At 39.6% G+C, this 27,901-nt stretch overlaps 1 protein-coding gene across 4 annotated transcripts in view; it reads right to left on the bottom strand.

Moving 5' to 3' along the window:
- Positions 1 to 68: 68 nt before the first annotated feature.
- The window catches only part of cavin1a (caveolae associated protein 1a), a 29,085-nt gene continuing 1,252 nt past the window's right edge, over positions 69 to 27,901 (bottom strand). The window contains exons 1-4 of one of the 4 annotated variants that reach the window (XM_034710760.1): positions 25,862 to 25,995; positions 24,275 to 24,372; positions 23,849 to 24,139; positions 69 to 3,425 (exon numbers count right to left, since the gene is read on the bottom strand). In XM_034710760.1, the coding sequence (XP_034566651.1) occupies positions 2,673 to 3,425; positions 23,849 to 24,139; positions 24,275 to 24,372; positions 25,862 to 25,985 (1,266 nt within the window). In that variant the 5' untranslated portion in view covers positions 25,986 to 25,995 and the 3' untranslated portion in view covers positions 69 to 2,672. Of the gene's footprint in view, positions 3,426 to 23,848; positions 24,373 to 25,687; positions 25,794 to 25,861; positions 25,996 to 27,901 lie in introns of those variants that run through there. The other 3 variants (XM_034710761.1, XM_034710759.1, XM_034710762.1) reach the window with 3 other exon arrangements.

Here is a 27,901-nt window from a genome sequence, read left to right as displayed (position 1 = left end):
TAAAAAAAATGCTAAAAATATTCGAGAAAATAAAAAACATCAGACGGTGTGTTATTCAGTTTGTTTTATTGACATTGAAGTGATAAGCAAAGGAGTCATAAAGCACATCAGAGGAGGAAAGTATTGTTTTATTGAGAATTAGTAATTAACACCAAGAGCATTTTTGTCACGTGTTGTGCAGTGTATTTTTTTCTCAAACAATATCTATACAATCTTTGCATAACCTGCCTCAGGCTTAAAGTGATATCCAAAGTGTTATCCAAACAAGGCAAAATATACATGGTGGCAAAAGAATACATTCTACTTAAAAGGGATGTGTATAATACAAGTGTTGTCACCTGCTCGACAATGTTGATTTCTTTATTGTCAAGCACACAAATCTATCACAGTTACAATCCTGCGAGAAGTCACAGGCCTGCACTTGATTTACTTTGCTCTTTTATTGAAATTCATGTTAGGGAAAACGGTATGCACATACTTATTCCTCACTATCATACAAACACAGACACACACACACACACAAACACACACACACACACACACACACCCTTTTCATTGCCCTTTACTCTTCTCTGCTCAGTGCTCACAGGGAGCACTCTCCTTAATTGCATTCACCAACTCATTGATTATTTTAATGGTGTTCCATGCCACACTTTGGGTTTCCTTGGCCTGCACCGCATCATGTTCACACACAGGCTACAGGGATAACAATGGAAGCCCATTTTTTCCTGTCTCCAGCCCCTGCTCCTGTGTGTATGCCTTGCATGATCAACAGTTTTAAAAATGAACATATCCATTGCAAGTTTAAATCACGATCATAACTATTCTTCTCATCATAGCCTCATTTCCTCCTGCATGACCAGGCCACAATCTCATCTTATGAGTTACATTTATTCATCTACGTGAACATTCCTTAAATATTTCACAAGAAGTACAAAAGACTGCACCCAGTTTCCACAAAATGTCTGGGAACTGGACCGTGCTGTTCAGATGATCTTATATGTTACTCCATTCATATGAAATGTAGACTGAGTTTAAGATTAGTGTTGCAGCTCCATGTGTTATGGAGTCTGTCATTAAACTGTCTTCCTGCTCTTCAGACCATCATGATGCTGCTTGCAATGACCATGGGAAGATTATCTATGATGTGCAAATGTACTTTGATGAGCTGTGATCATGGTGACCATAGATACAGCTCAGTAATGGTGACCGTAATTTTTCCTTTCTTCTGTGCAAAGGTTTGCTATGTGGAAGTAGGATGATATAATATATCCAGATTCAACAAATATATATAAGTAAATTACCATAACTTCTTTGTACATTGGTTAATTATGTATGTATGTGTATGTATATATGTATATGTATGTGTGTATATATGTATATATATATGTATACTGTTGCCTGTAAATTTAGTTTTTTTTATAACTAATTTATTTCTTTTTTTCAATCCTTATAAATTAAGTGTCTGTTTCTTGTATTCAATGCTGCTCATACAGTATGTGCCTTAAATTGCCCCCCGGGGACAAATTAAGTTTTTTTGAATTTGAAGCATCATTCAGAGACTTTAAACAGGGTCAAAGCTCAAACATTGACACACAGGGTACTGATATGCTGTCTTGAATGTGTAGATGAAAGTTTCATTGTTTATCTGTTGCATCTGTCCTTTGTGCTGCTTGTGTTTACTCTATTTTTCACCTGGGAAAGAACTTTGTGCTTCTTGATTAGAGATGCTTTATCAATTAAAAAACTAAACAAAAAAATATTCTTTATTGTAATTATCATGTCTTCTAAGCGGGCAAACATTACGTCTTTAAATAAATAGTCCAAAAATAATCACAGGTGTTAGTAAGGTACTATTTGTAAGTGTTAAAATATTCTGATAGTTGGATTTATAAATGTTCTTCCTTGTATAACTTTTCTGACATTCTACCTCTACCATCAGTTAATTTACATATATGATTAAATTTACAGCTGACATTAACAGTTATATCTTAGATTTTGGCCTACATTGCCTGAGTGTGAATGATTTACTAGGTCTATAAGACAGCAATAACGCTTCTCTCTCTCAAGTCAAAAAAGAATCTTCTCAGTCTATCACCCCTACTTCCTCAGGTCTTAATTTGTATCAACACTGATGGCCTTAACGTTGCCAATTTGTTCATTCTTTTTTTTGGCATGTGCAAAAAACCTCCCTTCAAACCTCCTTTAATGCAAAGTCCTGCCACCCACCTCCTGTAACCACACCTTACAATGTGCATATTATTTATGGAAATAATACATCTATCATCACAAACAGAACAGAAACTATTTTTTCCTTTTTGTCTTATAACCACTCAATTTATCAAACCAACAACAAACAGCAAACACCCTTAATATTCAAATCTAAGATAATCAGCCTGCTTGCAGCATGTGTCACTGTTAACATAAGTGTGTGGTTTTTGTTTTGTTTTACTTATGTGTATGCTAAAGCAGAGGAAGTATGAAAGTCATCCCTGTCAGGTACAATAAAAAGAGAACAGAAAACAAATTAGATATTATAGATTGTGATCACATCTAGAAAGTCTCTGTGACTAATATTGTGTCCTTGTATTTTGACTCATTCATCAAACTCTCTTACGCTCATCATCCTTTTCTCTTTTCCCTCATCCCCCTGCACATCTGGGATGCTCTATTCACTTTGTGTGGTCTGGATCCACCCTGACCAGCTGAGAGTCCTCAGTCACTTCCAACAGAGCCTCCATCTCCGGGGTGTCTACTCTCACTAGCTCTCCTTCCTCCACGTCCACATGCACACCGAGCCCGTTCTCCTCTCCCTCTGGCTGGCCCTCTGCCTCGGTCTCCTCCACCATCTCTGTGTTCTCCAGCACCTCCTCCGCACCTTCTCGTATCTTTTTCACATGGAAGGTGAAGGGCGGGACGCGGTACACGGTTGTCTTGGAGCGAGCGTAGACCGTGTGGTCGGGGGTTAGGGACTTCTTCACCTTGTCTTTGGAGGTCTTCATCTTCGCCCTGCGCTCTGTGTTGGGTGTCATACGGGTCCCGAGCTTGCCCATCTTCTGCTCGAGGTTGTGTTTAGTTTTCTCCAAGTTGTCACGGGTCCTCTGTCTTGTCTTTGCCAGATTCTCCCGGGTCTTTTGCTTGGTCTTCTCCAAGTTCTTCTTGGTCTTTAGCTTGGTCTCCTCCATTTTCTCTTTGGAGAAGGCTTTCTTTATGTTGTCCACTTGCTGCTTGGTAGTGCGTTGGAGGCGCTTGGTGCGGGACTCCTCAATAATCTCTTCAATCTCCACCTCCTCATCTGAATTGAGATTGTCTGACAGACCGTCTTTACCCTCTTCCGGTATCTGCTCAAGGCCCTCCACGGCTGTGCCTTCGACTACCGTCTCTGCTGTCTTGGATTTGGAGGGCTTCGGGGGCTTCACTTGATCCTGAGGGAGAAAACAGGGATGAGAAGAAAAACAGAAGACTATTAAGCCACAGAAGCATTATATGATGGATTCTTACTTTGAGAATTACATAACCATTAAATGTGACATTTACTACAATGCAGTAAATGTGTTTCTCCTCTGATTGGATTGAATGATTAATCTTAATTTTTAAATTTCATTTAATGTCATGTAAAAATTACCCTGGGAAAGTTAAGTTAATAACCTTTGGGAGAGAAATGAAATGAAACATGAGGATGATCCTTCACAGATTCATTTATTGTCTAAATATTCAGAGCACTCATCATTGGACTGCTTGTAGCTAGTGTAGAGTGCCATCTAGTGGTAAAATGTATACACACAAACAATTGCAAAAAGCTCCCCAGATGGAAACATACATATGGAAACTAAAGCCACAGGCTGTTAAACTGAACCACCTGTGTTGTCTGCCTATTTTCCCCATCATTTCTCTTTAATAACTTTAACAGAAGCTGGTACATACTTTGTATCAGTATATAAATATATATACATGCAGATAGTTGTTTACTTGTAGAACCAGATTAGGACATACTCTGTAACAGACAACTGAATGAATGAAAGCAGAGACCCACACAGGGAGAAGGAGCTTAGTGGTCCTTCTGGTCTTACTCTGGTCCGTATCATAACACAACCAACAGCTATTTTGTCCCCTCACAGCCAGTCTGGGACCAGAGAGGGATCATCCCACTGTACCTCAGTTCCACTACTCTGCATCTCCATGTACCTTTGTTATTTGTAGTGTCTTATATGTAAATAGTACACAATGTTATTACAATGTTCCCACCACAGATGGTTGTGCTAACCAGAGCTAGAGTAGATACAATTTTGTGGTCAATTTGAATGTTTTTAAACTGTGACATGTTTTCATTGAATAATGTTGTTCCTCATATTTTACGGCCGCCCAGTACTCTGAGAATGGGATTCATACTGTATGTAGATGATTGTGCATATTAATAGGTGTAGGTAGAATTTTCACTTTTTTTCAAGCTGAATGCTAACTTGGTTTGACATGTTTAAGATGAAATGGAAGATTATTCAAATATGGCGCATCTCATCTCATCTTCTCCACATCAGGTTGGGGATCAAATAATTTTCATATGAAAGCAAAAACTTGTCAAATGAATCACCATCAGCATGTCAACACATTGCATTAATGCATCACTTCTGACATGAGAGAGCACCTTTAACATTCAATCTTACTGGCAGCGAAATCACTCTTCCTTCCCCTGTCTGGCTGTCACTTCAGATTAAATCTGCCTTTACTCTCTGTGGTTCTATGTTTGAAACACCTCTTTGCCTCTCTGTGTGACACAGAAAAAGAACATCACCTTGTTTACCCTGAAATGATGGCTATTCAGGTGAGAGAAAATATTTTGCTATATAGCGTCTTGACATTGAGCACATGAGAGCAGATCAGTTACTGATGACTCATATGATCGTACTGCAGTTTTGAAGTGGCGTGACAGAGTAACCTGCAGAATGTGTGGGAAAACCTGTTCTTGATACAACCTTAGACTTCTGAAACAAAAAAATACAAACACCTGTTGGATCTGGTGATCCACATATTCCCTTGGCAGTTCAAATATTGCCATACGATCCTCTCGTAAAACAGACATTACCTCCATATCTAATGAAGTGTATGGTGTGGGTCTGGCCGAGCCGCCCTGTGTGGGTTTATTTTGGGCTGGCCTTTCCCTCTCCCTGGATTCCATCTACCGTTCTCTGGCTACCAGCCACTGCAGCTTTAAGTCCCACCAACAACCCCCCACCCCCCCTAACCAGACTAAAACCCTCCCCACCCCGCACAGCAACAGATAAACACAACGCTCCGTCACCATGGCAACCACCTGCTCATGTTTTCTCTGGTGGGTGGTGAAATTTAGCTGGATAAACAGCTGACGTCTCCACAACAATTTACCGACACGGGGCTCTCAGTTGCTCGACAATGTAATGAAAATAAATACTGCACCTGCTCTGCAGACATACACACAGAGCAGAGTGAGGCTACGCTCAGATTATATCAATCATGATGGATACTGTAGTTTTACATGCCTGAGCTCACAACCCTAACTTAGAACACAGGTTATTTCAGAATCATGGGACATAATGGACAGAGCTGAAAGAGACGATAAACTACATATTTATGTTCCTGTTTTTAAGCCTACATTCAAAACATACAGTATGCACTCTCAAGTGTGATCCTTGTTTTGCTGTAAGTATAGTACACAACAGCAAATGCACCAGTATAAATATGAGTGTGAGTATTCCTGCAGACACATGCACTAGGGATTGACCAATTATCGACCGGGCCGATTATCTGCGCCGATATTCAGCATTTTGACGCATATCGGCATCAGCCTTTTTTTTTAAATCCAACTGCCGATAAGAGATCAATTTAAAACTGGATTATTTTGGCTCATTTCTCCCTGCAGTTTCTCATCACAGGGGACGAGCTGAGTAGCATCCTTTGTGGCCCCTATAAGTACTAGTGATTAAAAACTCATACAACCCCACTCAAAAAACTGAAATATCCCTTTAAAAGAAAGATAAGTGAAGGATTAACATTTCAGTTATATTGAAATCTTGGAAAACTTTATTTACTGTACAAAACTTTAGGGAGCTATTTATTTGTTTAAGTTTTCATTTAACTTTTATAAGAGAGCTCTCTCCCTCCACACATCCGCAACTCTGACTCTCTCCTCTCATTTAATTCCACCTCAAGACCTACCTGTTCCAAAAAGCATACAACACATGACCTCTTCCCCTGCCCCACCTCTGTCCCTGTTTTGTTTTATTCAAATGTTTTATTTTTTAGTTTTCACCTTATGTAAAGTGACTTTGAGTATTAAGAAAAGCGCTATATAAATTCTATGAATGATTATTATTATTAAGACATGCTGCTGAGCCTGGGAGCTCCGTGCACTTTTTTGTTAGAATTATAAAACAAAGATGTCTATTATCTAAGATTAAAAAAAAACTTTAAAATGTTGCAAATCTGAAAAAGCTGTTTAATAAAGATATGCTAAAAGGCATATAAACAAAGTTAAGCGTTGCAGTTTGTATTATTCAAAATTTTGACGACAATATTTTCCCTTTTACTGCAAGTGAATATCAGCCTCCTTAACTACTAGTAATCGGTATCAGTATCCGTCCTGAAAAAAACATATTGGTCTATCTCTAACATGCACACTGGTCCTCACACACAGAAAGGTAGACAGTTTCATTAGTAGCTCAGGAAGCACTGCCGTCTAATGGAAAAGAGCAGTGCACAGCATCCTGAGACCGACCGGAGTCAAAAGAAAAATAAAAGAGAAATGACATCATAGTCTAGGACCATGTCAGCTTCGTACCTCACTGAGAAGATGCATGCATGGTCCAATCGGGGTCATTACTATACAACTAGCTGCTGCCAAACAGATCATTCATATGTATGGAAAATACAGTGTAACAACTATGTCAGGGTGGATTTTCATCCAGCATCTACTAACTGAGGACTTAAAAACCCTTTCACCTTTTATTTGACTATCAATGCTTTTGGAAACCCAAATTCAAAAATAGAAACCTTGCATGTTGGAACATTTTGTTATTTACTCCTAAAAACTTCAGTCACTACTTCAGAGTATCTGTGGAAACTTTAACAATGTCAGCATGGCCTGCTTGGGTTTCCCCGCCTGATTAGAAAACAAGATACTGGCAGCCGGAGGAAATAGCTCATTAGTGTTTCTGCGATACTTTCCTCGCCTTCCACCCGGCGCTGTGTGTTTGTGTGTTTACTGACAGGTGCTAGAGGATGGATGACTGAGTGTTTGTGTGCTCTACTCAAAGAGAAGGAGGTCTGTAGCAGATGTCCATTGGAAGCATGAATCATAACTCATGGAAAAGTTGGCAAGAAGAAGTGGGAACTTTTGCTCTGTGAGTGCATCTGTGTGAGGGAGTGCTTGATTGGCTTGGAAAAGCCAACAACATGCATCGGCACAACACAGGGGACGCTATGAAAATGTCCCAACAGAGGGAGATTTCAGTAAACAGCTGAGACCCAACATGTACTGCAGCAGTTTTAATACTAAGTGATTTAAATATCAGGTTGCAACGTTCACATGAGGAGAAACTTCACAGATATTCTTTCATCTGATCTGAAAAATGCACACGAACAGGATGATAATGGAACATCACTCACCACAGGATATAAATACGACTATTGCATGTGCCTGAGGGAGAATACACCACCTCACTTTACCTCACTTGTTCTAGTCTAGTTAGACCTCAAGTGCTCTCATAGGGAAAGATGAAACAAGGTCAGTGCGACAACCTGCTTTAAAAATGCAGTCAACATGGGTTGTCTATTTATTTTCTTCACAGGCACAATCTAATCTAAATTGTCCCTTGAACAATAAAAACACTTCCTATCCTCAGAGCTGTGTTAATTGAAGGTGTTTTAATCTCTCAGAAAACTGCAGCTTGTTCAGGACGCTGCAGCCAGAGTTTTAACACGAAAAAAGAAAACTTATCACAAAGCTCCTCTTTTAAAAAGTCTGCACTGGTCACCTGTTTCTTTTAGAATTGAGTTAAAAGTTATTTTACTTGTTTTTAAAGCTCTTAACAGCCTTGCTCCTCCATACATCACAGATCTCCTGTCATTTTGTCTTCCAGCTCGATCACTGAGGTCCTCGAATGCTTCCCTTTTAAATGTCCCTTGTGTGTCCCACACAAAGAGAGAGAGCTTTCTGTTTTAATGCCCCTAAGCTATGGAACTCTCTGCCTCTGGACATCAGAACGGTGAGCTCTTGGTGTTTTTTAAAAGTAAACTTAAGTCTTACCATTTTAATCTGGCTTTTTGAAATAATTTATTTGTAGCCCTGGATTGCATTATTATTATAATCATTGCTTTAACATCTATTTATCTTGAAGAGAGAAAGAATTAAAAAAACAACAACATTTATTTATCTTATTTATTTCTAATATCCATCTGATCTTGTTAACTCTGCCTTATTTTCTAACTTTTCTTTCCACTCTTACTTATTTTATTAATTTAACTGTATTGATTTGATTTGATTTTTAAGTATTTTATTTATAATAATGCCTTTTATAATTTTACCATTGCTGTTATTTTCTGTATCTGTTATTTTGTGAAGCACTTTGGGCTACATGTTTATATGTGTGAAAGGTGCTTTATAAATAAAGTTCAGTTGAGTTGAGTCTTGCGACATATGCGAGCTGTGTTACAAAAAATCAAGAGAAGACTGTTAAAAAACAAAATCCTTCATGTACTAGTTTCTTTTTGAAGCTTCCACGACCATGCCATCATAATAAAGCATTTCAACAGTTGAACTGATTCTTCCTTGTGTTGTCATGTTGTACCTTTTTATTTTGAATCAACAGGAAGTGTTTTACTTCATGTTGGCTTCAGGATTAATTAAAGTGTGGTTGAAAATCGTGCCAGCAGCTCTGTCTACTTCTCTCTCATTGGCTGTTGGCTCAGAGAGCACAAATATAATTATCCATATACTCCCTAATATTGAACGTTGAAAACTAAGGCACGGCCCAGAGGAGTCTGCAGTCTGCATTGTTCGATTTGGGCTGAGGAGGAGTCGCACCTTTCTGTCTGAGTCGCACTTGAGACTACTGAGAGAAAGCAGATGAAACAGGGATGTCAAAAAAAGCATGATGACAGTAACTTCTGCTCTGGTGACTCAAGTGTTCTTGTAAATATTTCATTATAACAGTTACAAATACTTAAAAGCCATAAATAGGAGATCTTTCATTGTCTAAACATTATCAGAGACAAAACGCTCTGTGTGTGACTCACTCAAGGTCTCTGGGAAAATGTCATCACTGTCTGTTACCATGGACAACAGAGCTAACTGTGTTCTCAATCAGGACTCTACAGAGATCTTCTCTGTCTCTACAGAAGCTGCTACGAGACCTTTACTGATCCATGTGCTACCAGAGTCTTTCTCTGTTAGCTAAATATGTGTCAATGAATGATATTTTAGTAAATTAATATTCATAAGACACATGATGATTATTATGAGCTTGCCTGTTGTCTATTTAACAGTGATTAGATTGCATGACATGAATGGTTATTTTTTCTTTTTCTTTTTTTACTTTCTTTATTAAACCAGGTAAAAGACTCACTGAGATTTAAACCTGTTTTCAAGAGTGACCTGGCCAAGACGGCAGCACAAAACAGGTTACAACCAAGCGTGCCAGACACGGCCCTGGTGGTGAGGCTTTCAGCAGTGTGTCTGCCCCCTGGTGGCTGGCTGCAGTATAGGTCAAAAAATCCGCAGTCAAACTTTAAAAAAGAAATACACATCGTACAAATGTTTCTCATATCTATATGCTGTGGTGATATGTAGTTAGTATTTGACTGTTTTGTGTCCAAGGCCTCTTTTTCCTGAAAAGTTTGTTTTTCGTTAGTTATTAGAGGTTAAAAAAAACGGGGTTTTACTTCCTGGTTTCCTTTGATTCACAGCTATGATTCACAGCCATAGACTGTAAAAAATATGGACGTAGTATCCATGACGTCACCCATCTGTTCCTGAGAGCTGTTTTGAAGCAAATCGACGGCAGCAGCCATATTGGTAATGCGGAACTCAACTAGGCAGAGTGTGACGTAGTGTGAGCCTCTTAGCCAATGGCTGTGTGTTCCCGACCGGGAGTCACGTCAGTCATGTCCTTATTTGGGCAAAACTCATAATCTTAATATCTTCTTAACCGTCATGTTAGAAAAAAATTCACCCCCCGTACAGTATGTGACATTAGAGAGATTAGCGTTGTAGGGCCAAGCCGTTTTTTGAACCAGGCTGTAAACATGTTTATTAATGCTGCAAAGATCGTCTTTTTCCCATTCATATCTATGTAGTTTCCGGTGTTTCTGCAGCCAGCCTCAAGCGGATTTTCGATGTATTGCAGTTTATAGCACTTCCGCATTGGCTTCATCGTTTGAGACCGGAGTTTGCCGCTTGTTCACAGCCGAGAAACTTCAAAGGACACACAGCGTCTTGTGACGCTACACTGTAGGGCGGAGCTTGTTACAGGGGCTTTGCCGGCTCTGGCTGCACAACGGCGGCGCCCAGAACTGTACAATGGGAAGAGGCGGAGCAACGCTGTCCATTTTTATTTACAGTCTATGTTTACAACACACAACAAGCACACAAACAACACAAATAAAATATGGTCACAGTTTCACATGGTTACATGATTACACTGTGCAATCACAAGATCCAATGGAGCCTGTTTCTCTGTCTTTTATGATTGACTTGAATTCCCCCAGAGTTACAAGATTTGTCAGTTTCAAGTCCTTCTGCACATCATTCCAGGTAAAAGGGGCAGAAAATTTAAAAGCTTCTTTGCCCAGTTCAGTTCTGACACTCCGGACCTGCAACTGTAGGATGTCCTGAGAGTGCAGGCCATATAGGTTTCTACACATGTGTACACACAAGTATGTAGGGAGAAGTCCAATAATAGATTTATAAATAAAAATCAGCCAGTGAGAGAGTCTATGACCGTCTACCACCGTACAATATTTAAAATGTTTTCTTTAAAACATAATCTGTCTGCTCTCTACTGTTATGATTACAATACCTGTTTAAAAATATTGATTGCAGTATAAAAATTAATACTAACAATATTTTAATTATCTCAATAAATCTCCTGTATTTATATCTACAGCATTTCGAAAACCAACAAATTGCCAAGCACTGTTCAAGCTAATTCAGGAATATGCTCTGAGCGCATTGAGTGATTTAACGAGGATAAATGTCTTCTTTTTAGTGTTTTTGTTTATTATAATCTAAATAAAAGGCAGCAGTGTTGACCCTCTTTAAGATAACAAATCCATGCCCATAAACATTCACAATCCTGTTCCAGCTACATGCATACAGACCCTTAACAACTTGTCCCCTGATAGATAAACACACAGACAGACAGACACACACACACACCATTCCCTATAAGGCAGAGTGATGAAAGGCCTCTCCGGTGAGTCACAGGAGCAGCTGTCTGATCCTGTCCAGTCCTCGCAGCTGTGCACTTAGCTTTCACAATGAGTGATATCACTGACCCATGTGCCCCATCAGGATGGAAAAGGCCAAATGAGTGATTGACATGAAACAGAGGTGGGGGGTTTGCGTGTAAGAGCCCTGTAGAGACATGAATTGCATTGCTTTGATCCCCAAAGAGTGTTGGGAAGCTAAAATAAGGACGTTAATGTGCTCTGGTCATTAATATTGATGCCGCCCACGCTGTAAAGTAAGGCAGAAACAATTCACAGATGAGTGGACCAGTTGCCCACTACCTCAGGCATTTTGAGGGTGACTCATGCGACTGAGGGCACAATTCAAATTCTGTTTCATAAAGCCTTCTTTCTCTTTTAGAACAAGCTGCTCTGATGGTGCCATGTTGAGTTAAAGTGTCCTGTTAACCTATCCTGCAGGTAATGGAAAATCCTGCTCTGTCTACAGACGGATTCATTCAGAGACAGGGGCTCTGTGTACCATCTAGCCAGCATGGCGATGTCATGTTACTGTGCACACCACAGGAAGGGAGTTCCTTGGTGTTTCTGTCACAGTGATTTGTGATTTCACGTACAGGGGGAAGCCCTTTTCCAGCCCACCTTCCCATTACTCTGAAACCACTGGAATCACGGCTCCCACGTTAGGGCAGAAAATGTACTTTTCCATTTGCGTCTCAGCGTGAAGTTACAGCTACAGTGTTAGAATATGTTATATAACTACTTTCCCTCAGTGTGTCGTCCACTTTGACACTGAAGTATACAAAAAGCCAAATTTAACAAGTCTCTCTTCAACAAAAACACAAATCCTCCTAAAACTGTGTTTCATCGTTCCTTTATTCTTCTCTGTGCTAAACACCATTTGCTCCTTTACGGCCTGATGTGGTGTGTGGATAAAGTGAGGCCATGATTAAGCTGCCAACATGAAAACACTACTGGGCTCAATGTTAGGAAACTATAACTACTGAATTACATAAGGCCAATATAATGACTTCTGAGCGAAGACCTGTGCCAAACAACACCCGCGGGCACACGAAGAGAAGCAGGCGTTCAATCAGCCACACTGCTCCACTTTGTTCTGAACTGTGTGCTGATGATTATGAAATACTGTTTAATGTCAAAGGGATATTAAAGGTGGAAAAAGTGACGTGGAGCTTTCAGTCTGCTTGTTTTGATCAGGTGTGCACCTTTTTGAGACCAACATGAGCCATTCAGCTGTCCTTGTATGAACTTGCACTGAGAGAGTTTCTTGTTATCACAACTCTCTTGAAAATGTAATCAGATATTATATTTGAACTAAATTAATTACAATAAGTGAAATAAAATCTTTGTTTGTATAAAATGTGTTATACCTTATAAACAAAACTGTGAATCCTCTCAATACCTATAAAAGAGATAACATTTGGATAAAAATGTAGACAGAAGTTTCACCCTCAAAGTTTGTCTCGTACCCTGATAACATAATTGAAGCACGATACCTATTATTTATAGATAAATCATCCTAAACATCCATGTGCATGCAAAATCTAATCCCAAAGGGCACCAAACCCACTGAGAGTCCTGGCACACCCTCAGTGACAGCCTATAACTCACATACCAGTGACAAGAACAGCGAGCCGCCACAGCAGCAGTGGGAAATATACCACCAGGGTAACCTGACTGTTGCACTTTTGGCCGAGTGTTTGCACGTACCAGACTCTATTTTCTCACGCAATGTCTTCAGTAACAAAGACAAAATTTATTTTAATTGAGAATTTATGACTGCTGAGTTAACAGCGACTATAAACTACAGTCATTTGAAAGGGAGTTTCCAGTGGTACCTGGATTTACAGGTAGCTTCTGTTCAAAGTTCAGCATGGAAGCAGAAGCAAAACAAACACCTCCACACAGACAACATAATTAATCAATCAATTGATGTTGTTGATTGCTAAATTCAGACACACGCAATGAAACAGGACACTATGCTATTCCATTGCATTGACACTGGTGTATTAATAACAAAATGTAACATAGCAGTATCCTCTTATATGCTAACTCATATGGCCAACGTTTTATTTTGGCTGTGGCATCTCAGACGCAGGGTGTGCCTACAAATCTTGGAACAAACAGTGTGGAGGGGAATCAGCAGCTTCCAGTGGGTGAGATGTTGTATGAGGATGAGGACACATATCTGTTTGCCAGCCAAGGCGCTCGACGACAACTACAACTGTTCAGATCTACGGGTGACCTGATCGGTGTCCCAGATGGTAAATCCTGTCTGCTGCGGAGGGATAGGGAGGATTTTAACGATGAGGGGGCAGATGGGGCCGGAGTTTAGGCATCAGGACGCACCAAAATATAGTTCTTCAATTGTAGTAATACAAAGCATGTCCTCATGGATGCAGAGAACCAGCAAACAAACAGAAATGGAGTATGTCTGAGTGTAAAACACTGTACGCACTTTGATACTTGCTAAGACATACAGGGGTTGACTAAAGCTAAAAATAGAACAGGCTTTGGAACAACCACAACTCTCTGACTGTCCATAAGTAAATCTTATTTCACTAAACAACAGCTCACACAACACATGTGTATGTGTCCTTTAAATATCACCCTTTTTGAGGAATTAAATAACTAACTTTTGGAGGAACAGATCTAAAAATAGATGATAATAATAATACACGTGCAGCATTTCCACACGTTGGAGGAACACGGATCATCTTTCTGCTGTATAACTGTACACCCTAATGACAGGAGCCCAGGAAAGGCCAGGGAAACATAACCAGCAGATCCTCCTACTGTAGCTCACACACACACAAACACACACACACACACACACACACACACACACACACACACACACACACTACAGAGTGTTGTGCACATGATCTGAAAAAGCAGAGTGAGAGCAAGTGTACTTTTTTATGCCACACCAAGGCCTCTGTTAGCTTTCAGTGTTTCAAATGTTCATAATGTTTCACATTCTGTGGATGTCAGTGTGAAAGTTTCTCTTTGCTTTTGCATAAAATCATCTTACACACATTTTTTACATAATAAACGAACATAGAAAAACATCAGGAACAACGGCAGAGGATGCTGTCAGGTTGATTTGTGTTTTTAGAACAAACTGATTTCCCACGTACGGAAGAGGATTAGGGCCAACAGAGAAATAAAATTTAAAAAATAAGGTCAATTTTTTTTTAGGATATTTTTAATCTGAGAAAAAGTCAGAATTCTGAGATTAAAGTCAGAATTCAGAGATTAAAGGCAGAACTCTGAGATTAAAGTCAGAATTCTGAGATTAAAGTCAGAACTCTGAGATTAAAGTCAGAATTCTGAGATTAAAGTCAGAACTCTGAGATTAAAGTCAGAATTCTGAGACTAAAGTCAGAACTCTGAGATTAGATTCAGAACTCTGAGATTAAAGTCAGAACTCTGAGATTAAAGTCAGAATTCTGAGACTAAAGTCAGAACTCTGAGATTAGATTCAGAACTCTGAGATTAAAGTCAGAATTCTGAGATTAAAGTCAGAACTCTGAGATTAAAGTCAGAATTCTGAGATTAAAGTAAGAATTCTGAGATTAAAGTCAGAATTCTGAGATTAAAGTCAGAACTCTGAGATTAGATTCAGAACTATGAGATTAAAGTCAGAATTCTGAGATTAAAGTAAGAATTCTGAGATTAAAGTCAGAACTCTGAGAAAAAGTCAAAACTCTGAGATTAAAGTCAGAATTCTGAGATTAAAGTCAGAACCCTGAGATAAGAGTCAGAACTCTGAGATTAGAGTCAGAATTCTGAGATTAAAGCCAGAATTCTGAGATTAAAGTCAGAATTCTGAGATTAAAGTCAGAATTCTGAGATTAAAGCCAGAATTCTGAGATTAAAGTCAGAACCCTGAGATAAGAGTCAGAACTCTGAGATTAGAGTCAGAATTCTGAGATTAAAGTAAGAATTCTGAGATTAAAGTCAGAACTCTGAGATTAAAGTCAGAATTCTGAGATTAAAGCCAGAATTCTGAGATTAAAGTCAGAATTCTGAGATTAAAGTCAGAACCCTGAGATAAGAGTCAGAACTCTGAGATTAGAGTCAGAATTCTGAGATTAAAGCCAGAATTCTGAGATTAAAGTCAGAATTCTGAGATTAAAGTCAGAATTCTGAGATTAAAGCCAGAATTCTGAGATTAAAGTCAGAACCCTGAGATAAGAGTCAGAACTCTGAGATTAGAGTCAGAATTCTGAGATTAAAGTCAGAATTCTGAGATTAAAGTCAGAATTCTGAGATTAAAGTCAGAACCCTGAGATAAGAGTCAGAACTCTGAGATTAGAGTCAGAACTCTGAGATTAAAGTCAGAATTCTGAGATTACAGTCAGAATTCTGAGATTAAATTCAGAATTCTGAGATTACAATCAGAATTCTTAGATTAAAGTCTGAACTCTGAGATTAGAGTCAGAACTCTGAGATTAAAGTCAGAATTCTGAGATTAAAGTCAGAACTCTGAGATTAAAGTCAGAATTCTGAGATTAAAGTCAGAACTCTGAGATCAGAGTCAGAACTCTGAGATTAAAGTCAGAATTCTGAGATTAAAGTCAGAATTCTGAGATTAAAGTCAGAATTCTGAAAAAAAGTCGAAACTCTGAGATTAAAGTCAGAACTCTGAGATTAAAGTAAGAATTCTGAGATTTAAGTCAGAATTCTGAAATTAAAGTCAGAATACTGAGATTAAAGTCAGAACTATGAGATTAAAGTCAGAATTCTGAAATTAAAGTCAGAATACTGAGATTAAAGTCATAATTCTGAGATTAAAGTCAGAATTCTGAGATCAAAGTCAGAAGTATTACTTTTTTTCTCAGAATAATAATAATTAATAAATTTCGACCTTAATTTTTTTTCTGAGAAAAAAGTCAGAATTCTTATAAAAAAGTCAGAATTCTCAGAATTCTGACTTTAATCTCAGAATAATTATAAGTAAAAAAAGAATTCGACCTTCGTCTTTTTTTGCAGTGGCCCTAATCCTCTTCCGTACCCGCGTGACATCAGAGACGAGCGCTTTAATGAAAAGGACTTTGGTTTTGAAACTTTAAAAGTATATAAAGGAGTGTATAGATGTGGCTGAATAAATGTGTGTATTACTGTTTGGCGCAGTATGAGTGTTTCCCAAAACCCTAATGTAGTAAATGCTATTATCATGATGTGCTGTGATTTGGATCTGCATCCCAGATGTTTTCTTGATCGGCTAAAATAAAGACAATGAGAGGAAATCAATAGCTCGATATGTTTGAAAAAATACAACAAATGTACTTTCTTGGTGAGAGTTAGAAGAGAAATAATAGCTTTCACGTCTTTGCAAAAAGTATTAAGAAACTGCTAGATAGCATATCATAATTACTAGAGACGGAGTGAAAGAATTCACCTAGCTCTGTCCGGAGACCTAAGAGCTGACAGGTCAATTTAGCCTCATACTTTAACTTGAAAGTGAGTCGTACCATCACATTTAACTTTTTGTCAGACAAAATTTAAAGACTGCTTCATAGTATGCAACCCACAAACATAATCTACTGGACAGCATCTGACATGCAGCAGCTCTCACGCCACAAGGTAATGGAACTCAGGACTGGCTCAACATAGAAGCTGACATGCAGCAGTGAAATGTGGAGCCTGCCAGATATCTTTCCACTAGCATGGGAAAGAGGAGCGCAGCGGGAGGGGAGGACACAGAGGAGAGGCTGATGTGTAAAAGTAGTGTACTTAAGTAGTGTGGCTGCAAATACTGAATGAGTCGAGCCCTTGGTCCTGGATTAAATCATTGAGTGGGAGCAGCGTGGGCTCAGTTGATACGAGGAGGGAGTGACAGGGGAGAGAAACTGAGAAGAAGGGAGGAGAACAAGAAGGCATTTTGGCAAGAGAAGCAGAAAGATGCCAGCAGAATGAATCACATCACTAAATTGGTGCTGCTGGTCGAGAGCTTTTTGGTGAAGTGGTGCTCCGAAATGTAAGCGGTTGGCTAAGTGTTTTATAAATGTCACTTCCTGTAATGAAGCTGAGATTGGATTTATACTGGAAAATAATATTCAGCAAGCTAAATCGTGAAAAAGCCTTGGCTGGCACTCTGTGTCTGGAATAAGTGGAATAGAGTTATTACATAGTCTGGGCAAGGCTATAGGCCATTAAAGAGGAGCGGACTGGGCCGGTGGTAAAGCTAGTTGGCTGGGATCTGAGCTCCCTGAGGCTCTGAGAGGCTGGTGTGGAATAAGTAGACTGTAACTGAGAGGTCTTACATCTCCCTGATAGAGTTGACCACATGGTTATCACTGTCCTTGAGCTGCAGCCAAACACACCCTGATTCCAGACTCACTGCAGTACTGTCTCACACCCTGATGGACATATACTCTCACATTGCATGACTGAGATTAATCCTCGTAATTAAATAGATAATCTACATTGTGAAACACACGTGAGCCGCAGTTCGGACAGGCCGTATAAACAGAAAATCTAATTAAAGCACACATATGGCTCTTTGCACTGCTGCTTTATTTCAGGTAGAAACCACTGGTTTAGTTATTTAAAGAATGATGCTGATTGGATGGAAGCACAGGTTTCACTCCACACAGTTTGTTTATAGTCTAAGTACAGTGTGTACTTGTATTGTTGCTGAAGTAAAGGCCATGAAATATCTGACCAATCACCTCAATAAATAGATGCATTTTGCAAGTGTTTGGACAGAAGACTACGACTGAAGAGAAAACTGTCAGCAAGTCTGGATATCATCTAAAGGTAACATTAGTCCCGACTAGCATAACACACCAGGACCTCTTTCAGTTGCATTGTGGGTCATCTAGATTAAAAGAATTCAAGTTGCATGAAGTTGTTTAACATTCAGGGTTCAGTTGAGGTGGCGTCCATGCCAGCTGAAGTTTTTTTATCCAACGACAGCTTAAGCTAGTTGAAGCCAGGATACATGCAGGACCTTTAAATCTGTCTGAGGACAACGCTATTGGTGTATGACAGCTGTGCAGAAAAATACTACCTTTCTTTGTCTCCTCACCGTGTTCACAGATCCTCTGATGGTGGGATGCCTAAATGTTGTCTGATGTGGTGCTGCTTTATTCCAGATGGTAGGATGTTCAAATGAAGGGCAGCTGACCATCTTAATCAGTTCATCTCTTTTGGATAAATAAACATTTTTAAAAGTAAACTCAAGACCTACCTTTTTAGTCTCGCTTTTAACTGAGTATTATTCTTATAAACAGTTTTATTTCACCTTACTTTATTTATTTATTAATTAATTAATTAATTTATTAATTTATTATCTAGTTCAAATTTTAATCACTTTTCATTTTATTTTATTTTATTTTTCTATATTTATTTACTTATTTTAAGTATAGCATCTTATTTTCTTATAATGGTTTAATATTTTAGTGTTTTATTATCTTAGGAATGTCTTTTATTTCCGTGATTTTAATTTCCTGTATTGAGTTTTAACATCTTATTTTACCTCGTGTTTCCTCATTAAGATATCATGAGAGCGTTTCCTCAGTTCATTCAGCAACTTCTGATTTAACTTTCATTTATCTATTGTTTATTTTGATTGTTATTATTATTATTGTTGCATATATTGTGTTCTTAACCTTAGGATTGTGAGGTGGGTTTGGGGTCGGGGCTGGGGTTGGGATTAGGATGGGGGGTCTTTTTATTTTCACTTTTATATATCTCTCTCTTATTTTAAATGTATTTATTCTATTTTAAGATGTTTTTATGTACAGCACTTTGTGTTACAATGTCATTGTATGAAAAGCGCTTTATAAATAAAGTCTGATTGATTGATTGATTGGTTGATTGATTGATTTATTGATTGATTGGTTGATTGATTGATTGATTGATTGATTGATTGATTGATTGATTGATTGATTGATTGATAAATAGATCATCTGATAATATTCCAAAGCACTTGGGAAGCATTTTGCAAGCATCAACTTCTTTGATAAATCATAAGCAACCTTTCTGCTACAGCCAATGCTAGCAATCAGATACTTCAGAGATAACAATAGGTTAGCTAACATTACTTAAACTAGTATGTGCGTTAATGGGGTCATGTTCCAAGCACACATTGTGTTAGCTAGGAATTTACGCCTTCCCTATTATGTTGTGTAAAACTATAGAACACAAATACTAGCTTCTGCCACTGACTGTTAGCTGTCCTGGTAAGAGGCTGTTGTCTGACCCCACTGATTGGCTATCAAATATCATATTTCATTTGGAAGTATGACCAGAATAACGGTTTGACGGTTGCTATTTAGAGTTATTTTTTCAAACAGTAATGTTTCTCATGCTCAACATGTTCAAATGCTGGAATTCTAATTAAAAATGTATTTGCAGGAGAAACAGAAAACCCTCTAAAGAGACATTCAGCACATTTCCAATCATTGTTTTATCACCATCACAGGGCTTCTTGTTATTCTACTTCCTGACAGATAATAAAAGTAAACAATACAACAGGAAATTAGACTTGAGAGGCTGAAATATGAAAAAAACTCAATAGACTGGAAATATGAGACGAACCAGTGATAGGGGAATAAATCTGGATTTGTTTGTAGTGTTCTTGTACATAGACTATTTGTCAATAAAAGACAGGTGCAACATGATCAGAGCAGCAAACTCAGGAAAGGTGTGAAGCACAGAGCCGTATATCAGCAGACATTTGAGTTCTTTTAAGCTCTGATGACAGATAAGTTGTTCCTTGTTCAGAAGCGGAGCCTCAGCTGCTGCAGGGTCACTTAGGAGGGATTTGTTGTTCACTTAATGAGGAGAGATGAGCAGCAGTTGTCCCAGACATTCATTTCAAGTTCTATACTCCCAAAATACAAATACCAGCCCGGAGCACAATTGTGTTTCTGATGAGGAGTTCCTCTGCTGATCCTTCTGATCAAAGTGAGGCTGGTTCAGTCTCATGAGAGAGAACTGTTACACCATAACTTTAGCATTACTCAAATATATAAAGATAGAGTGAGGACGGGCAAAATTATTGATGCACGTCTGAAATGCAAAGATGGAATTAACACATTACACTTAATTGGTTACAGTGCCATTTCAAGGTACTTGGCTCAAGTAGTGTCAATTTTTGTTACTTTGCACTAGCCAGGTATTGCTAGACCAATTAGCCTGAAACTTCTCAGCTTATTTGGGGTTTCGGAGGAGAGTTATCAGCAGGCAGAGCAGCATGGACATCACAATCCAGTGTCAGGCTGGGCCATAGAATCTAACACTTTCTATTTGTAACATAGTGTATAAATAATGGAAGTAATATCTGTGACGTCACCCATCTGTTTCTGAAGCGTTGTTCTGAGGCCAAACGGCAGCGGCAGCCATATTGGAAATGTTGAACTCAACATAACTTCTGTTGAGCGAGTGTGAAGTAAAGAGGCGGGCTTTGAGCCTCCTAGCCAACAGCTAAAGTGTTCGCGCCTGTCAATCAAGTCAGCTGTGCCTCTCGTACTGTAAGACTCGTAATCTTAATATCTTTGAAATTGTCATGTTGTGACAAAGTTCACTGCCCGTACAGTGTGTGCTGATCGAGAAATGAGCTATCCAGACTACACTCGTTTTTTGTACCAGGCTGTAAACATGTTTATTTCTGCTGCAAAGATCGGCTTTTTTAAATTGGTGTGTATGTGGTTTCGGGTACTTCCGGAGCCGGCCTCAAGTGGACACTCAATGAACTTCAGTTTTTAACACTTCTGCATGGGCTTCAGTTCTCGCGGCCAGAGGTTGCCGCTTGATCTGTACCCAAGTGTGTTTAAAAGTGTCCAAAGAGGGATTTTAAAATGTTCCACATCACCGTGGTCAACTTTGTTAGCCATTACCTTTACACCTGGAAATATTACATCTTTATTTTGTAACCTACCTACCTCAGTCAAGCTGAATAGAGATCATTGGAACTTGGGAGACCAGAATTATCTGCCACGGCAAGCTTTCAATAATTAAAGAAGCAATGGATGCAGTGGTTAGAACGGGAATTATGTTATAGGCTCTCGAAAAGCCCTGTATACTCCTTTTAGTGTTTGCATTTGACTTGTTTGAGCTCTACGACTTTGAATGCAGGCCTTTCTGCTTACCTGATCTAATAAATCTCCATATTTCCTCTACACCTGCTGATATGTAACGCTCATTTGGTCAACATGTCTCTGGAGCCCCTCCCTGCTCCTGCCTGCGGTTCATGCATGCTACGACCGTTGCAGGTTTAATTATAAAGCATCACTGTCAAAGCTCTTGCGTGACAGAAACTGTGCGGTCTATTCTCAGGGTGCAGACTGAGTGACAGAGGAGAAAATGCGGCACCTGCAGATGAAGCTGAGTAAACTTCCTGCACAGCAAAAGTAATGCTGTGAATGTTTCACTTGTCTTACTCAAATTTTAGCTTCGCTTGACATTGACACTGTGAGTGTAAGGGAATACTGATCAGGAATGGCCACACACAGACACACAAACCCACCCAACACACACATTTTGGAGCTAGTATTTTTGTGAGGACGCTGCTATAAATCGCAGGAGCGTTAAATGAAACCTTCACGATATCTACACGCCTACCATAACCCTGATCTCATCCCTAACCTGCCTCTAAAGTGGCCCCACTCTTACACATTAACACACAAACAGACGGTGGGAAGGGGTGAAACCTGACTGGGAGCCAGTGTTGATTTGCAATGGTGCCAATATCTGAACAGCCTATGTGTCGCTCAATTAAACTGGCCCCCCGCTGCAGCCATAAATAGATCCTGGGTGCTCGGGACAGCTTCTGCAACATGGAAGCTACAGCTCCTAGCTCCAACGCTCAGACAGGGAGAGAGAATACCAGTGATGGGGCTTTACAGATGAGATAATCCCCACAGGAAGTGATTCACAGTGATTTATTCTCCATCTAACGGCAAAATGGGGAGATAAAACACCAGAATCCTTATCTGGGCCTGTGGACCGGTGGAAATCAGGTAGAAGACATCAGAAATTATTGATGAGAAGAGACTTCATTAGCATGTATTGTGATCTTGTATGCAAGGTAATATAAAGCAAGGTAATAGAAATCTGTCATCGCATTAAAGTTCAACAAAACTTCACTTTTTAAATGCAATCAGAAAAGCAAAGTCTGCACGAGTGTTTATCTCATTTACTCTAAAATCCAACCCACATCTTTATCTGCAATCTGAGCAAAGAAATTAACATTTTCCAGCAAGTTGAAGATTGATTTTTAAATTGTTACATCATCACATAATATGATTTAGTGATACTTGGGTGTATTGACATTTTTTCCTCCCCCTCCCTCTGCTGTAAAAACCAGTGCGAGTTCTTGAAATGAGTCCCAGCTCTGCGTACTGTTACCACCACTGCACCGACAACAGCACACAGACATGCATCTAAAACGTCTGGCAGTAAACCAGCCAACAGTGTCACAAACTGCAGGAGGCACCTGCTTTACAGAGTAATTTATTAAGGCTGAGGATCTGTGATTGGATTCCAAAGAGTGCACAGCCTAGGAGGAGGGAGACAAAGAGGGTCTGCCATGACAGATCCTGAGGTTAGCCGTACACCAGAGACTCTCACAGCTCTGATTGAGTTCCCTAATGTTTTAATAAAAAGCTCAGACTCTCTCTCCCAGCACTCACTCTTGTGCTTTCAGGTGTTCATGTGCAGGTTCACAAACTACTATGAAAGTATTAGAATGAAATCAACATCTTCACTGGCAGCAGCCTGCAAGTTATCTCTCAATCTCTGAACACCCAAGACTTTGGGCGTTGGTCGTGTCTCAAGTAGCCCTTCATGCCGGTGTTTATAGGCCCTATATTTTTATTTACACCCACAAGTCTTTATTTAGTGTTGTTGGGTAATGGAGTCCTGTGAAGTGGGAAGGATCACTAGCTGCTTTCCTTTTTTCCATGGAAGCTGCGAGTACTCACTGAACCTAACTCACCGAGCAGAAAAACAAAACATTCAACTGACGGCAGTGTGTGGTTCCTAATAAGCGCTGCATAGACATTTAGGAAAATGTTATTCAGACATCTATGTCATGGAAACCTCGAGGCTGAAGGTTTGGCCAGCATCCTCGATCCTCAGAATCTATCATGCCTCTTTTAGTTTTCATCGGTGAGGGAGAACTCACACCACGGCGTGACTCGAACTCTGATTTCAGGAGCTGCACTGATGGTTTGATAGCCTCCCAGGATCATTTAACACTCACTCACACTTTTCATTTGTGCGTGGGGGAAATGTTACACAGCCTCATTAACTTCTGCTGCAAGTGCAACATAAAGTGAACATGTAAAAAAGTCTGAAAGCAGATATCAGTGTCGTTTTGTGCACCCTGTCGTGATTAGAAGAGAAGAAGCTGATGGACGACGTGCAGCCTTACCTGGTAGATGAGGACTTTGAAGTTGCGTCTCTTCAGCAGCTCGCTCTCGTTGCTCTCCAGCTTCTTGATCTGGCCCGCCTGCTTCTCCAGGTTGTTGCGTACCGTCTTCACATTCACGCTGACCTTGCGAACCTTGTCCAGCATCTTGTTGACGGTGTTGGTCGTGCCGACGTGGTTCTTTGACAGCTTCGCCAGCTCCCCTTGGATGGACGACACGGACTTCTCCATGGCCTCCTGCCGGGCCTCCAGCCCATTCTGGGTCACCTGGATCTGGTCTACCACCCCGATAATCTTGTCCAGCAGAGACAGAACCATGACGCCGTTCATCTGCGCTTCACTCTTACCTCTGGGGCCGGTGGCCAGCACCAGGTCCACCTCCTCGGAGGGGTCGTCTTCATCGACTGCCGGATCAGTCGCAGCACTCACCAGAGCCACCTCGTCATCATCATCATAAGGCACTTCTGCCGTGTGCTCCTTCTTGACACCTGTATCCGCCATGGCTGTCAACTCCAAATACACAGCGCCTGCTCACAACAGATAAAAATACACCAGTGAAAAACAACCTGCAGGAGCCACGCTGCAGAGCCTCCCTTTATTTCTCTTTTCTTTCAGCAACTTTCTCAAACACTAGTTTTCTTCTCACTCCTCTACTTTCCTCTAAACGTTCTCTTCACCCTCTGTCTCACGCACTGTCTCTCTCTGCCTCTGCTCTGGGATGCCAGCCAGCCAAGGGAAGTAGGGCCTCTCACAGCTAAGGCATGTGTGCCCCGACTCAAATGCCTCTGCTCCCTGTGAAACCACCCAGTCATACTTTTCCCTTCTTACAACGGCCCCCCACCCACAGCTCCCCCTGCTGCTCCACCCAGTTCTGTCCCCACAGAGCAACCAGTGTCCAGACTCCACCTCGCACTGTGACATGACACTCCTCTCTTACAGTGGAAGGCTGGAGCCACTAGAGGCCCGTACTGTTAATGCAGCAGTTTAAAACACTTCATTGTAGCAGTTACATCTAGGAATACTTGAATCAAAGATCTACATTAAATATTCTATATATATATTCAAACGTAAACTTTTTTCAATTAAGTTTGACAAGTGAAAGTCAATCGATTCCACATTACAACATATTATTTTTTTTATTTAATACTGCTAACAATCACAGTTTTTTGTTTGTCTGAATAGATTTAATTAAAAAGATACAGAAGATTACATACCATGAATTTAATTTCTGTAATAAAATGAAAGAGCTGTGCATGATGTGGTTTAAAATACGTAAATAAAAATAATGAATCAACTTTAAAAATAAATTAAAGATTAATATTTTGAGAAAAATTTGACAAAAAATAGTTTCATTTTTAGAAATGTAGTACTTTTAAACAGTTATTATTGGTAAAGAGCAGGGCTTGATTATTTGCTTTATTTTGAAGTAAAATCCAACAGAGAATTACTTTATTAGAAGCAGCCACTCTGCCTCAACAAAACAAAACAATCAAAACAACTTTCTAGAAATACAATTCATCGAAACAGTTTTAAAATGATTGTAAGAAATTATAACCACACTACTAAAAGCTAAAATATTACTATTACTGCTGTTTTTTGTTGTATTAGCATTGAGGGTGGAGTTTTTTTAATAGTTGACTGTTTTTAATATCATGTGTACTTACTGCCCTCTAGTGGCACAAGACATGAACTACTGTATTATGTTTAAACACTAAAATTGACATTAATAAAAACATGCTACAATGCTAGTTTGGAGCAAATGACATTTGATAACTTAGTCATTGCTCCAATAAAATTCTCTAACATTATTGGACATTTTAAAAGCTTTCAATTATTTTTTACCTGCTTTGTTATGCTATTTGCGAGATAGCGTTGAAGGCCCTCCAGCGGCCAGAAGGGGGTACTACGATTTAATATTTGTTGTATCCATCAAACTTCTGCAATTCATCTTCAAAATACACACACATGGTTTGTTAAGATATTGCACGCACACAACTGTAAAAAAAAACATCTTACCATGTCGTAGTGTTCGGTCATTCGACAAATACTTTCTTGGCGAAGGTGGGCACAAAATGCAACATAGAAGTTCAGTATGGCTGACTCGAGAGAGCCATGCTACAGGTATCTTGCTCACAGCCATGTTTTCCAAGGAAGACAGGTGAAGTGGTTTACAAAAGCAAGACCGCACAAAAAACAGTGAGTAAGAAGCGTTTTTTATCTTGAAAAAAGGGGATTCCACACCAGAGTCTCGGTTACAGTGCCCCCCTGTGGCCACAATTGATAATTACAGCTGTAACTACGTCAAGCTATCAGTTACGCTGACATTTTTTTTTCAAGCTACAACTTTCAAAATAAAGCTTACCACAATGAGCACGTACCCTGTCTGCTCAAAAGAAGCCAATTAGCTCTTTATAAAACAGTAATATTCTGTTGGTGTTATTAAATTAAAGGACATGCGTTAAAGAGTTTTACATTTTGACAACAAATCCGTTTTTTCTTTATTTTCCTTCAAAATGGCATTACGTTTTGTTAGCGTTTGATCGCCAGCTTGAGTGAATGTTGGAGCTTTACTGCCCTCGTGTGGCCGCAATTAGCAACTGCATCATTAAATTAATTTTTATCCCAATTGATGAATTCATGATAGCATACAAAATAATTAAACCATTATCTGTGTGTATATAAGAAGTACGGAAGAGAATTAGGGCCACTGAAAAAAATATCTATATACACTACCGTTCAAAAGTTTGGGGTCACTTAGAAATTTCCTTATTTTTGAAAGAAAAGTACTGTTTTTTTCAATGAAGATAACATTAAATTAATCAGAAATACACTCTATACATTGTTAATGTGGTAAATGACTATTCTAGCTGCAAACGTCTGGTTTTTAATGGAATATCTACGTAGGTGTATAGAGGCCCATTTCCAGCAACCATCACTCCAGTGTTCTAATGGTACATTGTGTTTGCTAATCGCGTTAGAAAGCTAATTGATGATTAGAAACACCTTCAAAACCCTTGTGCAGTTACGTTAGCACAGCTGAAAACGGCTTTGCTGGTTAGAGAAGCTGTAAAACTGGCCTTTCTTTGAGCTAGTTGAGTATCTGAAGCATCACATTTGTGGGTTCGATTATACTCTCAAAATGGCCAGAAAAAGAGAACTTTCATATGAAACTCGACAGTCTATTCTTGTTCTTAGAAATGAAGGCTATTTCCATGCGAGAAATTTCCAAGAAACTGAACATTTCCTACAACGATGTGTACTACTCCCTTCAGAGAACAGCACAAACAGGCTCTAACCAGAGTAGAAAGGGAGGCCCCGGTGCACAACAGTACAAGAAGACAAGTACAGTAGAGTCTCTAGTTTGAGAAATAGAAGCCTCACAGGTCCTGAACTGGCAGCTTCATTAAATGGTACCCACAAAACGCCAGTGTCAACATCTACAGTGAAGAGGCGACTCTGGGATGCTGACCTTCTAGGCAGAGTGGCAAAGAAAAGGGCATATCTGAGACTGGCCAATAAAAGGAAAAGATTAGTATGTGCAAAAGAACACAGACATTGGACAGAGGAAGATTGGAAAAAAGCACGGACGTACGAATCAAAGTTTCAGGTGTTTGGATCACACAGAAGAACATTTGTGAGACGCAGAACAAGTGAAAAGATGCTGGAAGAGTGCCTGATGCCATCTGTTAAGCATGGTGGAGGTCATGTGATGGTGTGGAGCTGCTTTGGTGCAGGTAAAGTGGGAGATTTGTACAAGATAAAAGGGATTTTGAATAAGGAAGGCTATAACTCAATTTTGCAACGCCATGCGGACAGCGCTTGATTGGAGCCAATTTCCTCCTACAACAGGACAATGACCCAAAGCACACTTCCAGATTATGCAAGAACTATTTAGGGAAGAAGCAGGCAGCTGGTATTCTGTCTGTAATGGAGTGCATGCAAGAAGTGCCCATCAAGCCAATCCAACTTGTGGGAGGTGCTTCAGGAAGCGTGGGGTGAAATTTCTTCAGATTCCCTCAACAAATTAACAGCTAGAATGCCAAAGGTCTGCAATGC

This window comes from Notolabrus celidotus, chromosome 20 (genome assembly GCF_009762535.1).
Source record: "Notolabrus celidotus isolate fNotCel1 chromosome 20, fNotCel1.pri, whole genome shotgun sequence".
In the NCBI taxonomy this organism is placed as follows: domain Eukaryota; kingdom Metazoa; phylum Chordata; class Actinopteri; order Labriformes; family Labridae; genus Notolabrus; species Notolabrus celidotus.
This window is presented reverse-complemented; position numbering and strand designations above follow the sequence as displayed.